Below are 15,086 nucleotides of genomic sequence, written 5' to 3'. Positions count from 1 at the left end.
TGACAATACTGGAACAAAGGTAGAATGAGAATGGAAGAGAAAATCGAAGTTCAGATCTACAAACGTCAAAATACAGTTTTTTGGTATAGAGATCAACTATACTTACCAAAGAGAAAGTTAAGGCCTCTGTAAACCCGGCCTGTGCTATTTGTTCTCTCAGCTGGTCAGACAACTTGTTGAGTGGGAACTGTGAAGATAAGAGAGGGAGTCTTAAGACTACTAAATGTAAAAGACATAATAATGCATTGGTTCACAAATAAAGTTTCCATTTGATAAGAGAGAAGGTTTTATACACACGCAAACTACAGTGGCATAGCCAGACTAATTATTTTGGGTGGGCCAGATATGCAGGTTTTAGAAAGTACCTGACCCATCTCCTGACAATGCCGCTGTCGTCAACTCTCTTGAAACTCGTTCTCGGAAGTCTTATTTAAGAACATGCAAAATTATGATAAACAATCATGCAAGGCATATCTATACAAACGCTTCATAAGGTGAACTGGAGCTGTCGAGATTTCCCAGCAATGAATCTGCTGATCGCTGATGATAGGTCCTTCAACAAATCCCAAATTTTCTCCCGCTCAATAGATAGAATTGCTAGATTACAAAGCCTTGTGCTTGACATGATTGTCGAATTTTTCGTTCCAGAGCTTTGAAAAGTTTTATATCATTGCCTTAATGAAGAACGAACATTTACTAATATCCATTTTAGGAGACTGAGGTGCTACCGATAATGAATTTGCAAGAGCAAGAATATCGTCTAAACATACCAAATAAAATACGGTGTCAAATTTTTCTAGCTGATGTAACAATTCAGTAGTCTCCATGGCTTCCTTCTTTTTATTGCTGCCAGACAATTTTTTAGGCCCAACCCAACACAGTTAAATTGGCTCTTGAAGAAATGAACGCATTTTTGACTTCTTACCTTAATGCTATCGACTGTACTATTGCTCTGGATCCATGGTTTAGTTTTAATGTTGGGTGTTTTCCATAAAAAACGCAAAAAGTCACATATTTTTTGGGTGGGCCTCAGCCCACATGGCCCACCCGCTGGCTACACCACTGGCAAACTAGAACCAAGTTATCCCAACAAGCAACTATACAAATACATAAAGCAGTTGAAAATCAAAGATGAGTGCAGAGTTCCCAAGTCTGAACAGGTGTTTAATTTTTTTTTATTCAATGACTTACGCTGATGTATTTCAGTCTTAAATGCCTTGCTTAATTATCTTAAACCTTTGAATGGCTAAAGAAAAAAAGGTTCAGAACAGAAATAACATTTCTCCAAATTCATACGTTCTATTCAACTGATGAACTGCTGTTCAGGCTTTTAATATATATTTACTATGTATTTTTTTTAGTTGGTTATTTAACGACGCCGAATCAACTACTAGGTTATTTAGTGACGATGAGATTGGTGATAGTGAGATGGTATTTGGCGAGATGAGGGTGAGGATTCGCCTTAGATTACCTGGCATTCACCTTATGGTTGGGAAAAACCTCGGAAAAAAATCCAACCAGGTAATCCGCCCAAGCGGGGATTGAACCCACGCCAGAGTGCAACTTCAGACCGGCAGGCAAGCGCCTTAACCAACTGAGCCAAGCCGGTGGCTTTACTATGTATTAATACATTTTTGAAGGAGTTTATTTTTCTTCTTGTATTGTATCCACATTTTGCCAAGCATATATTAACATGTTTTGTAAAAGAGGAGAGTTAATCGATTAACTATTTGAATTTAAACGATTAATCGATACTGTAATACACAATTTTATTATTGTTAAATTTAATTTGTGTTCGGTGATAAGGATAAGTATTAAAAATGTTGTATATCTGTATATATTGTGTCGTTATATTACAAAACAATTATTTTAATTACTTACTAACATATTTATTATGAGGCTTATAATTTATTGTGTCAATTTCTCCGGGAATTTTTGAGACAAACATAAATAACAGAAAGTATGAAGACTCACCTAGTTAATACTGCTTCATCCATGATTTTAAACATATAAGTGCATTCACATGCTCCGAATTAAGTGCCACTCTATGTTTAGTAACAATGTTTCCTGCATTACTAAACATGAAGAAAGTTTTTTTTCTGTCAAGCACTTCTCCACGATCGTTCAATTTAAATCCAAACGTTTCACTAAGTTTACCTCTCAAATTCTCATATGACTTTCCACAAACCACAGAAAACTGATTTTTTTTTTTCCTTATCAAACTAAACACACAACCTTCATATACAAACTCAGTACAGAAACTGCAACTGCAAAACTACACCGGTCGAAACAGAAGACTGGCCCCTATTGTAATCGAATTACCAGACTTTAAAAAGAGAAGAAGGTAGTTACGCTCTCACTTGCACACAGTGCAAGGGATGAGGACGAAGAATCTCAGAAAAGTATGTATTTCATATACTAGGAAGATGAACTGACAAGATTGAAGTTTTCTTGGAAAACCATAAAACTTAATAAGGGTTTCGCATTGTGTTTCAACTTTCAATAGAGGTAGAATAGGTCACTGTCCTCATATCCATCTCTTTCTGAAGTGTTTGTGCAAAGATTTTCCCTACTCTACCTGGTTTACAGTTAGAAAATAACAGTACTATTGTGCTTTTAAGTAAGCAATTTCCGAGAGAGAAATATTGTCGAACTTTTTAGTATGAATTTGTATTAAAATAATAATTAATATCAACTACAACCGATTATCAATTAATCTTACAACAGAAATTGATCAATTAATCAATTCCCACAACACTAATAAAAACTCTGTCGTGAAGGTTAGTATCCGAATGTTCCATAAATGCATTTATACCTGAATCAGTTCTTCAGTCATCGCATGACTAGCTTCTACTATTGGAAGAAATAGACATCACATTTTGCTGGATTATTTAGAATTAAGGCAGATCAATCACTGATACCCAGGGAAAATACATGGTGTCTCCCAAGGAAATTCAGGAAATAGAACTAAGAAGCATTGCAAAGCTGTTCATCCAATGTGGTCTCCTCGGTTGAATTCTGGTTTATGAGCCGCACAATGGACCATTCCTGCCTAAGTGCTTCAGTAGCAGTCTACGTCCTTTCTGAGAAAGAAGGAGTAGAAGAAGTGGTACTTATAATAATTGAGGCATTCTCTGGAACAATAACTTAACTTAGAGGTGCTATATCTTCTGTCGGAGGAAAATAATATTTTGTCAGGAGGGAGATATGTTATTAAGTATATAATATAATTATGCTGGACATGGAAAAACGGCATAATGTATATTAAGTTGTTATTCCAGGTACTGCCTCAATTACAGACTCTTACTAATGTTAAAACTTTTTTCTGATTCAGTTGAAGTCTGTGTTTCAGAAGTGGTCCATCATTGGTAAACAACTGGTGGTATGCTGATGCACCAACTTTTAATCAAGTAATTACCTAACTCGAAAAACGTGTGTGTGTGTCTAATGCCTACCTACTACACTTACGTGATTCGGGTTAACTCGAAAAATGTTTATACAGCCAAAATATGCTTTTTTTCCTTGTTTGTGGACACTGGATTTGTAATTTATTTATTTTTATAGTGTTGGTTATTTATATGCTAATAATTTTAGATTTCTGTCCTTTAGTCTGGTTGAAGCATCTGGCAAGCCTGGGGATAACTGGACTCACTTTTAAATAATCACAATGGCATTGAACTTATAGTAAACATTTGGTGTTTAATGCTATCTGTTATCAGTTTTAGGAAAGGTCAGAGTCGAGGTAAACTGAACACATTGCACCACCACCACCATCACTACTAGTGCCGTAAGTATAAAAGACATAGCCTACCTGTGCACCAATAGTAGAAGTTTTGGGAATAGTCTTTTTAATGTTGTTGTAGCCATATGCAACTGCAACGTCTTCATAAATATCACAGGCGTGAATGACATCATGTCTAGTTGGTGGCACCTGGACTTTCACAGTCTCTTTGGAGTCCATGACATCGGTTTTAAGGCACATCTTGGTCAAGAGCTTTGCTATTTTGTCTGCTGATTCACTGATGTAAAACAATATAACAATAAAACTTGATCTTATTGAACTTTTCTTACAGAAAGCACTAAATGAGCCTGACACAAAAGTTACAAAAAGAACATCATAATATCCACTTTCTTAATATATTCACCTTGAACATATAATGCAGCATTTATCTTAATCGACAGATTTTATAAAAGTAGGTGAAAAAAGTTAACGTGTTACTAAATACAGAGCAAATCAGATAGTAAAAAAATCACTTATCATCACTAATTTGTTATCGTCACTGTGATAATTGTCGAAATGATGATAAATCTGAATCATTTAGTGTAAATCCATATTGTAGCAATTCATTCTGGAAATAAGACTTAGCCACACACAAACAACTTTATTTCACACGCACGCACGCACACACACACACACGTGTTGTATTGTTTTACTTTAGTACCCTCTGACAATAAGTACTTGAAGTTTCATTACCTTCAAAACTACAGCTTGTCCAAGTCAAGTCTGCGAGTGGGGATATTGGGATGGAATGTAGAGGCAAAACACAGTTGCCACATAGGTCACTTGACGCTCAGATTTCAACGTGTGCACATCTTTAAAATACACTATGGAGTGCACGGATTTTTTGTCCTTGTCTTCAGATAAAGGCAACAGTTACGCTGTCTCCCAGCCTCCCCCCCTCATGCAACTTTCTCTCCTACGCCCACACTTGCCAATCAGAACACCAAACCTCACTGTCAAGCAGAAGTAGAAGTACAGTCTATTTCAAAGCGTCTTAAATTGTTACCGCTCTATGAACTGAAGCGCAGTAGGAGAACTTTGCTGTCATATGAGACTGTACTGGTCTCCTCTCGTTACCGCCTCCTTTCACTACAGAACTGCCATCTTCCCCTCTCGGCTCGCAGACTTAACTTGTTCGAGCTGTACAGAAAATGAATAAAGAGTACCAATGTCCAGTGACGTAATAATAATCTATAAAAAAATCTTTAAATTTTAAAAATTAATTTCTAGCTTATAATGCAGCAGATAACAACCATTCTATCAGTGTCGTGAGATGGTAGGAAAAATCCCACAAAAACGGGAATTTCAGATACACAACATCTGCATAGAGCTTTTCTGCATTACTATTATTATGAGACATCTTGAAGGAGCGTGTCCAACAATTAGTATGTATCATGTTTACAGTCAAGAACGTCTTATTCATGTCTACCACTTGGTTTTCGTACCGAAACTTCCTAAGTTTTATTTTGACATACATGAAGACATTTTGCATAGAAGTAATACAGTACAGCCACTCGAACAGTAGGACAAGGACTGAATGGTGCAAAGGTTTGCAATTCATGGATTTTATTATTTACGCGAGAAACATAATTCCTAAAGGCGCGTCTCCATTATTAAACATTTAACAACAACATGTTAAATATAACATGTTGAATTTAACATGTATATGGACATTTCAAGTCTCAATTGACTTAACATGTTAACTAAGTATGTTGAATTTAACACTTTTAACATGTTGGCCTATTTTCCAGCAGAAATGGAAAACATGTCAAGTCAGTTCATTTGCTCGTGCAGCATCAGTACAGTTCGGCAAAGTTCGTACAGTTTCCATAGCAACAACTATAAGTTCCGATTTTGTGGCGCGTATCTTGATCATTTTTATACTATCATTGGTCCTTGGTGTTGGCTGTAACTTGTTCGAAGTAATGGAGTGGACGAAAGAAAATACATTAGAATAAAATTAATGCATTGATGGAAAGGCCTTGTTTGTGGGATGTGTGTGCAAAAGAATACACGGGCAAAACTAAGAAGGCTGACTGTTTTAGAGAACTGGAATTATTATTTAATTGTTCTCGAGAATACAATAGAGAGTTTTCGCACTCTCGTTGTACGCTAAACATTAATGCTATGTTGACGTCAGTAATGGTCGTATTTGGTGATGTATGTTAATGTTCGTAAAACTTCGAAAGAATAATTATATGATATTACCCACTCCTTTAAAATCTATCATGTCGTAGGTCCTATGATAATCAATCGCGCTGTAATTTTTTTAATTGAGATGAAATGGCTGCTCTTAAATTGTGTATTTCCTTGATGTAACAGGAAGTATTTTTGCAGCACTATATTAAAATCGTGTTCTGACATTCTCAGCAAGTTTTTTAATCCAAATTGATACTGTATTCAACTTTAAGCTCGTTTAGAATGTATCCTGCATAGTGTCTTTTACTAAGATATTGCCGCATCCACATTCTCATTTTTTTCCTTTTCAAGTCTTGTAACAAGCAATAGAGGCAATTACAAAAGTCAGACCATCATCTGAGTCCACTGTCCAAGGTTTGAAAATAAAACACTATCTATATTAAAATCTCATAGACTGTTTATGGTGGACTACGCAAAGAAAGTCAAGTTTAACATGTTTAACAGTGTGGACAAAGTGTTAAATGAAATTAGCATTACCATGTTCAATCAACATGTTGGGATGTTAACGGTAAAGAATTTAACATTTAACATGTTGTTGTTAAATGTTTAGTAGTGGGGACGCGCCTTAATGTTTACATGTTCAGTAATATTAAGCAAATTAAATAATGTTAAATCATAATCATGTTAAATGCTAAAACCACTTCATGTCAAGAACTCTGAATTCCCTTAAAATATTGCACTGCTCATCTAAAATAAAATGTTTCTAGTTATTTCCAGTTTAAAATCCTATAAATTTATTACTGCTATGGGCAAGAAGCTTTTACCTTATTCCTATGTACTTATTTATCTTCTGTACATTGACAACTTCGTCTCTGTAGGCCAGCTCAGGGTATTTGACGCCGGTCCCATCTGGTCGCACAACTTCGCAGTACTCCACAGTGTACTTGTTTGCAGAGTACTGGCTGAACATACAAACTAATGTGTCCAGAACAATCTTTGCCTGAAAAAAAAAATGCATATGCTTTCTCACATAAAATACATAGTGATCACCACAGATAGAATTTTTAGGTACTGAATGTTAAAAATGACACCGAGTATAGTTGAGTGGATGTGATGAAGGTTAGGACTGCTTCAAGGTCTTGTTCATAACTCTCGGAAATCTAAGAAAATAGATCTGGGCCACAAAGAATGGAGAATGTATCTAGTGAAGTGCGTTTGCTAATTTGGATGGAGTTACGCAACAATAGACCAACCGACAATTTGAAAAAAATTTAGATATTTGCAAAAATCTCTTGTTGGCTGGATTATTTAACTTGGAAAAAATTAAGAATGCGATATCTGCATTTTGCTGCTATTTATAAGCAAAATTCGTTTATTGCATAAAATTCATTTATTTATTTTGCTTTGCAATATTAAATCAACTGTTGGTCTGTTATTAAAAATCGGTTAGCCTTTTTTAGTATTATTTGTGCTATTTTTTGTAATGGTATGAATGTTACAATACTTCTTGCATAAAATGTTTAATAAAAACCAGATTTATTTCAATGATCAGTATCCCGAGTACAGGTTTTTGGTGATAGGTCTCTTATTGTGCAGCTCCTCCATCTGTATCTAATGGTTGAGTTTGAAAAGTGAGCACTATCCACTAAGGTTATAACACCACCCACAAACCTATGTCAGCAGAAGCTGTGGCCAATTGTATTGAAAGGCGCAACATTAATCAAACATATAGTGAACACAAAGTTCACGCCATTAAATACAATAGGATATAGCTTTCAAACGCAGTGAGATTATTTATACCAGAGTGGTGGTGTTGCTTGCTCTTTATAACTATAATAGCTGGAATACTAAATTCTGGTATTTAAAAATCCGATCCTAAGTGGTCATTACACAACACATTTAATAGTTTTTTGAGAAGTGGTTTACATTGGGCTTCTTACACTGCTGACAAAATATTAGAAAACATAACATTTCAGAAGCTGGATCTACCATTCACTTCAGTTGAAACAGGAGGGGAAAAAATTAATAACACACATTGGCACCATTACAAATGGCAAGTAGATTCCTTATCCTATTCCTCGTTTTACTTGAAGACTAAGGTAAATCTTAAGTTGTTACAGATAATTTATATTTCATTATAAATCTATTAAAAGCATTATAAAAAGGAGAGTTAACTCCAACCAACACAACAATTCAGTACCGGTAGTGGAACACCAAAATTAGAGATGGAAAAATTCATTGAAAGATTTCAAATTAATTCCTGGAACTACCTCGAAAATCGACTGTAACCATGTTCAGATTGGTTACTGGTCATGATTGTTTCAGCAAACACCTTCATCGAATCGGCTTATTGACTTGTTCTAAACGCTTGTTATGTATGGAACATTTGTAAAACTGCGAATCTCTCGAGACTTTTGTTAATCTTATGTCCAAATATTGTTAAATCCTGAGCATTAGATACACACACGCTTCATTTTAATGTAAAGAACTCTACCTGAATTCTACTCAGTAACTACACCTGCTTAAATTGATCGAACATTTTCTTACCACGCAAAATCTGTGCTTCTGTGGCTGGTCATGATAATATCTTTGAAAAATATTGGAGTGCAAGAGGTCAAATGACTTTATTATCAAACACCTGGCATTAGAAAATAACATTTTCTTACCAATTTCAAGACAAGTGGTCCTCTCTTAATATAAAGAGTGTGTTGTTGTTGTTCTCGAATGGCAATTAAAAGCTGATTTGTATCATTCTTTCTCTAGCTTCCCAACAAAGTGCTTCAATGTTGCCCTCCTTATTATCGTAGTCCAGTTTGTCACAGAGGAGAAGATGTTGTTTGTTCAAAATTTCATTTTTGTTACATAGGCCTATTGGGCAGTTTGTTTTCGTTGTTAAGTTCAATTTGTTGAGATGTTCAATGAGAAAATCATGTCCTGTAAACAACTGGAAATGTGCTACTGCTTGTCTTCGAGATTATGTTAAAATGTGTCTTTCTTCATTGACTTTTTCATATAGTTTGCTTTTCATTTCTTCAGTATTGTTGTTTATTTATAAACTTCCATAGTGGTCCTATATTAAACTGGATTTTGTTTGGGATTTCTAGTATTTCTTATTATTATTTAAGTTTTCTACATTCACAAGAAATAAGCACACACTTAACCACCATGATGGCTAAGTGCTAGTGTGCAGGGCTTATAAGACAGGAGACCTGGGTTCAAACCCTGATCCATCTTGAATATATAACTTGTGCTGAGCAAGCTCATGGTCCAGGCAGCACAGGAGTTCTCCAGGTACTCCGGTTCCCCTGTGACATTCCAACAGTTCTCCAGCATCATTATCATCAAAATCACTCATTATGAGTGTAATGTAGAGCCATCACCTGTGGTGTACTCTGGATAGTCTGTGACAAACTAAGTGGTCTATGCTTCTTGACACTATCAGTATAAAAAAGTAACAAATTGAATCTTAAACACTGTTGCAATGAATTGTTTTTTTTATTTATGATACAAGACATAAAACATTATATGTTTCGATACTTGATCAAAAATATGCTGAATGTGAAAGGGGGAGGAGAGAGAGTTAAGGGCCCTGCCCCTGGACACATAACAAATTTCCCTAAAAAAAGATCAATGTCAAATAATTCAACTCTGCAAAAATTCAGAAATGACATCTTGTGTGTATTTCATTTAACAGTAGCATGTAGCAAGCAGGTGATTGTTTTAGGTGGCCGTGAATAAACTGAAAATTCTTATGTTTGTTGACAGTGGACCTTTCAAGTTGAAAATGGTGGCAAGTACAATTAGCTTCATTGAAGATTATCGCAAATACGAGTGCCTATGGAATGTTCAACCACAATTCTGTGAATCAAGTAGGCCTAAGTATTGCATTGATATTTAATATTTATTAATTAATATATATACGTAGTGCACCGTGTAGACAAAAAAATCTGCATGCATCTTAATTGAATGTTCGTTTTCAACTTGATTCTTTCAATATTCTCCCCAGATTGAATGCGTAAATGCAATGAAAATTGAACCACATGTTATAATTCCTCCAAAAAATTGGTCTCCAGTTTGAGGCAGTATGGACGTTACCGGTTCACGACTTTTTATGGTAGATATTGTTCAATATTTCAACATTACCTTCGTGAGATCTGTTGCAGTGCACTCAATGAACACATTTTTTGTATTAAGGGTGATTCTTGAATGGTTTCCGTTGATTATGGGAGGCATAGAGAGGACAACTCCATTAGCATCATAAATAATTGGATAGACTGGGCTATCCTTTATAATATGCAAATACTGCTTTAGTTGGGCGTGAGTCTGCAAAAAACAACAAAACATGTACAGCGTATTCAATTCAAATAATGCCTCAATGAATGAACCACAATTTGCACAAAAATCATCGTAACTTAAGAAACTTTGATACATTTGCCAATCTGTCTCTATCAAGTTGCTATTACTGCTTACTGAATAAAGATCCATCAGTTCAACTGCTGTGTACTCCTTCTCTTGGTTAAGGGGTTCGAACTTGATGTCTCCTGGTGCCTTTGCATCATAGGTGAAGGGTCCCTTAATAGTGTCGAGATCATGAGTCCCTATTGCAACCAGGGAGCGCTTTCTGCATATATTCTGATGTAGCTTGTCTTGTAAATCAATGAAACTCTTGTAACTATCCTGAGTAAATACAACATCTCTCAGAACAGCAGCAACTGCATGTGGACGGATTAATTGTGTCTGGAAGAGATGTAAAAAAATCACAACTTTATTATGTATTCAGCAAGGACGTGAAGATGGCAAATCATAACTAGCAAAGTGTTATTAAGTACCAAAGTTACAACAATATTATGTATTTAGCAACAGCAGAGAGTTCTTAATTTACAAAGTTATAACAGTATTGTGTGTTTAGGAAGAATATGAAGGTGATGAATAACAATCAGCAGAGAGTTCTTAACTTACAAAGTTACAACAGTATTGTGTGTTTAGCAAGAATATGAAGGTGATGAATAACAATCAGCAGAGAGTTATTAATTTACAAAGTTACAACAATATTCTGTTTTTAGCAAGAATCAATCAGCAGAGAGTTCTTAATTTACAAAGTTACAACAGTATTGTGTGTTTAGCAAGAATATGAAGGTGATGAATAACAATCAGCAGAGAGTTATTAATTTACAAAGTTACAACAATATTCTGTTTTTAGCAAGAATCAATCAGCAGAGAGTTCTTAATTTACAAAGTTACAACAGTATTGTGTGTTTAGCAAGAATGTGAATGTGGTGAATAACAATCAGCAGAGAGTCCTTAATTTACAAAGTTACAACAGTATTGTGTGTTTAGCAAGAATGTGAATGTGGTGAATAACAATCAGCAGAGAGTTCTTAATTTATAAAGTTACAACAGTACTGTGTGTTTAGCAAGAATGTGAATGTGGTGAATAACAATCAGCAGAGAGTTCTTAACTTACAAAGTTACAACAGTATTGTGTGTTTAGCAAGAATGTGAAGGTGATGAATAACAATCAGCAGAGAGTTCTTAACTTACAAAGTTACAACAGTATTGTGTGTTTAGCAAGAATGTGAATGTGGTGAATAACAATCAGCAGAGAGTTCTTAACTTACAAAGTTACAACAGTATTGTGTGTTTAGCAAGAATGTGAATGTGGTGAATAACAATCAGCAGAGAGTTCTTAACTTACAAAGTTACAACAGTATTGTGTGTTTAGCAAGAATGTGAAGGTGATGAATAACAATCAGCAGAGAGTTCTTAACTTACAAAGTTACAAGAGTATTGTGTGTTTAGCAAGAATGTGAAGGTGATGAATAACAATCAGCAGAATGTGAAGGTGATGAATAACAATCAGCAGAGAGTTCTTAATTTACAAAGTTACAACAGTATTGTGTGTTTAGCAAGAATGTGAAGATGGTGAATAACAATCAGCAGAGAGTTCTTAATTCACAAAGTTACAACAGTATTATGTGTTTAGCAAGAATGTGAAGGTGATGAATAACAATCAGCAGAGAGTTCTTAACTTACAAAGTTACAACAGTATTTTGTGTTTAGCAAGAATGTGAAGGTGATGAATAACAATCAGCAGAGAGTTCTTAACTTACAAGGTTACAACAGTATTGTGTGTTTAGCAAGAATATGAAGGTGATGAATAACAATCAGCAGAAAGTTCTTAACTTACAAAGTTACAACAGTATTGTGTGTTTAGCAAGAATGTGAAGGTGATGAATAAGAAATCAGCAGAGAGTTCTTAACTTACAAAGTTACAACAGTATTGTGTGTTTAGCAAGAATGTGAAGGTGATGAATAACAATCAGCAGAGAGTTCTTAACTTACAAAGTTACAAGAGTATTGTGTGTTTAGCAAGAATGTGAAGGTGATGAATAACAATCAGCAGAATGTGAAGGTGATGAATAACAATCAGCAGAGAGTTCTTAATTTACAAAGTTACAACAGTATTGTGTGTTTAGCAAGAATGTGAAGATGGTGAATAACAATCAGCAGAGAGTTCTTAATTCACAAAGTTACAACAGTATTATGTGTTTAGCAAGAATGTGAAGGTGATGAATAACAATCAGCAGAGAGTTCTTAACTTACAAGGTTACAACAGTATTGTGTGTTTAGCAAGAATGTGAAGATGGTGAATAACAATCAGCAGAGAGTTCTTAATTCACAAAGTTACAACAGTATTATGTGTTTAGCAAGAATGTGAAGGTGATGAATAACAATCAGCAGAGAGTTCTTAACTTACAAGGTTACAACAGTATTGTGTGTTTAGCAAGAATGTGAAGATGGTGAATAACAATCAGCAGAGAGTTCTTAATTCACAAAGTTACAACAGTATTATGTGTTTAGCAAGAATGTGAAGGTGATGAATAACAATCAGCAGAGAGTTCTTAACTTACAAGGTTACAACAGTATTTTGTGTTTAGCAAGAATGTGAAGGTGATGAATAACAATCAGCAGAGAGTTCTTAACTTACAAGGTTACAACAGTATTATGTGTTTAGCAAGAATGTGAAGGTGATGAATAACAATCAGCAGAGAGTTCTTAACTTACAAGGTTACAACAGTATTGTGTGTTTAGCAAGAATGTGAAGGTGATGAATAACAATCAGCAGAGAGTTCTTAACTTACAAGGTTACAACAGTATTATGTGTTTAGCAAGAATGTGAAGGTGATGAATAACAATCAGCAGAGAGTTCTTAACTTACAAGGTTACAACAGTATTGTGTGTTTAGCAAGAATGTGAAGATGGTGAATAACAATCAGCAGAGAGTTCTTAATTCACAAAGTTACAACAGTATTATGTGTTTAGCAAGAATGTGAAGGTGATGAATAACAATCAGCAGAGAGTTCTTAACTTACAAAGTTACAACAGTATTTTGTGTTTAGCAAGAATGTGAAGGTGATGAATAACAATCAGCAGAGAGTTCTTAACTTACAAGGTTACAACAGTATTGTGTGTTTAGCAAGAATATGAAGGTGATGAATAACAATCAGCAGAAAGTTCTTAACTTACAAAGTTACAACAGTATTGTGTGTTTAGCAAGAATGTGAAGGTGATGAATAAGAAATCAGCAGAGAGTTCTTAACTTACAAAGTTACAACAGTATTGTGTGTTTAGCAAGAATGTGAAGGTGATGAATAACAATCAGCAGAGAGTTCTTAACTCACAAAGTTACAACAGTATTGTGTGTTTAGCAAGAATGTGAAGGTGATGAATAACAATCAGCATAGAGTTCTTAACTTACAAAGTTAGAACAGTATTGTGTGTTTAGCAAGAATGTGAAGGTGATGAATAACAATCAGCAGAGAGTTCTTAACTCACAAAGTTACAACAGTATTGTGTGTTTAGCAAGAATATGAAGGTGATGAATAACAATCAGCAGAGAGTTATTAATTTACAGAGTTACAACAATATTCTGTCTTTAGCAAGAATGTGAAGATGGTGAATAACAATCAGCAGAGAGTTATTAATTTACAGAGTTACAACAATATTCTATATTTAGCAAGAATGTAAAGATGCTGAATAACAATCAGAAGAGGGTTCTTATTCTTAATTTACATAGCTACAACAATATTATGGAAGTAACCATAAGCAGCTTCGAATTTCCAAGAATCTTAACAATGAGCACCGTATTTTCGCGTATCTTCACAGCAAATCTGATTTTGATCAAAATTGGTTTAGAATGTATAAATCTATACATGATGTTTCGTATCTCCTGAGGTTTAAAATAAGATTGCACGAGTGTAAAAAAAATGTATAAACGAGAAAAATATAACCGAAATAAATTAACATAGAAAGTATAGCAATTTTTCTGGGATTTCAGAAAAAAAAAAAAAAAAAACATGCAAGAGCAAGTAATGTATAGGTGTGAAATGTATAAAAGAAGTTTTTCCCTGCATTTACTAGCATGTATTTATAGCAATTGCAATATATACAAATAGGATTGCAGTAGACTACTCAAGTAGTGATAAAGACTCAAATGTAAACAATGAACACTAGTGAAACAAATTTTACTTAACAGTGGGGGAGGGGAGGGGAAAGAGGGAAAAGTTAGGTCTACTTGCAAATACTTAATTATGAATTCAGGGATATGAAAGATAATGCAGTACCTTCATTAGTTGCAAGATCTTGTAATAATAATAATAATAATAATAATAATAATAATAATAATAATAATAATAATAATAATAATAATACTTACTTGTGGCTTTTAGAGAACCCAGAGGTTCATTGCCGCCCTCACATATACCAGCCATCGGTCCCTATCCTGAGCAAGATTAATTCATTCTCTACCATCATAACCCACCTCCCTCAAATTATCCTCCCATCTACGTCTTGGCCTCCCCAAAAGTCTTTTTCCCTCTGGCTTCCCAACTAACACTCTATATGCATTTCTGGATTCGCCCATCCGAAAATGTTTGGTGTATGAATTTAAGTACAGCAAAGACAGTGCCTCAGTTTATATGTAATATCTTTTAATATCAAGAATGACAGCATTTATTTAATATAATTGAGACGTAAAAGTTTGAAAATTACGTCTATCATCCAAAAAATATTGTACAAAGCATTTAATAAGCATCAGTGAGTCCTTTTTAAACGCTCCAAATGTCAATGTCATTTAAGTGTTATGCTATAAATATCTAGAACTGAA

General features: G+C 34.6%; 1 protein-coding gene across 1 annotated transcript in view; it reads right to left on the bottom strand.

The window, feature by feature from the left end:
* beta-PheRS (phenylalanine--tRNA ligase beta subunit) overlaps window positions 1-15,086 on the bottom strand; it is a 43,085-nt gene that overhangs the window by 12,917 nt on the left and 15,082 nt on the right. The window contains exons 5-9 of the mRNA XM_069836166.1: window positions 10,391-10,657; window positions 10,064-10,243; window positions 6,745-6,920; window positions 3,812-4,019; window positions 107-187 (exon numbers count right to left, since the gene is read on the bottom strand). Coding sequence (XP_069692267.1) covers window positions 107-187; window positions 3,812-4,019; window positions 6,745-6,920; window positions 10,064-10,243; window positions 10,391-10,657 — 912 coding nt within the window. The remainder of the gene's footprint in view (window positions 1-106; window positions 188-3,811; window positions 4,020-6,744; window positions 6,921-10,063; window positions 10,244-10,390; window positions 10,658-15,086) is intronic.

Source organism: Periplaneta americana, chromosome 9, assembly GCF_040183065.1.
Source record: "Periplaneta americana isolate PAMFEO1 chromosome 9, P.americana_PAMFEO1_priV1, whole genome shotgun sequence".
NCBI classification, from domain to species: Eukaryota; Metazoa; Arthropoda; class Insecta; order Blattodea; family Blattidae; genus Periplaneta; species Periplaneta americana.
The sequence above is the reverse complement of the archived record's forward strand: the minus strand, read 5'-3'. Positions and strand labels throughout refer to the sequence as shown.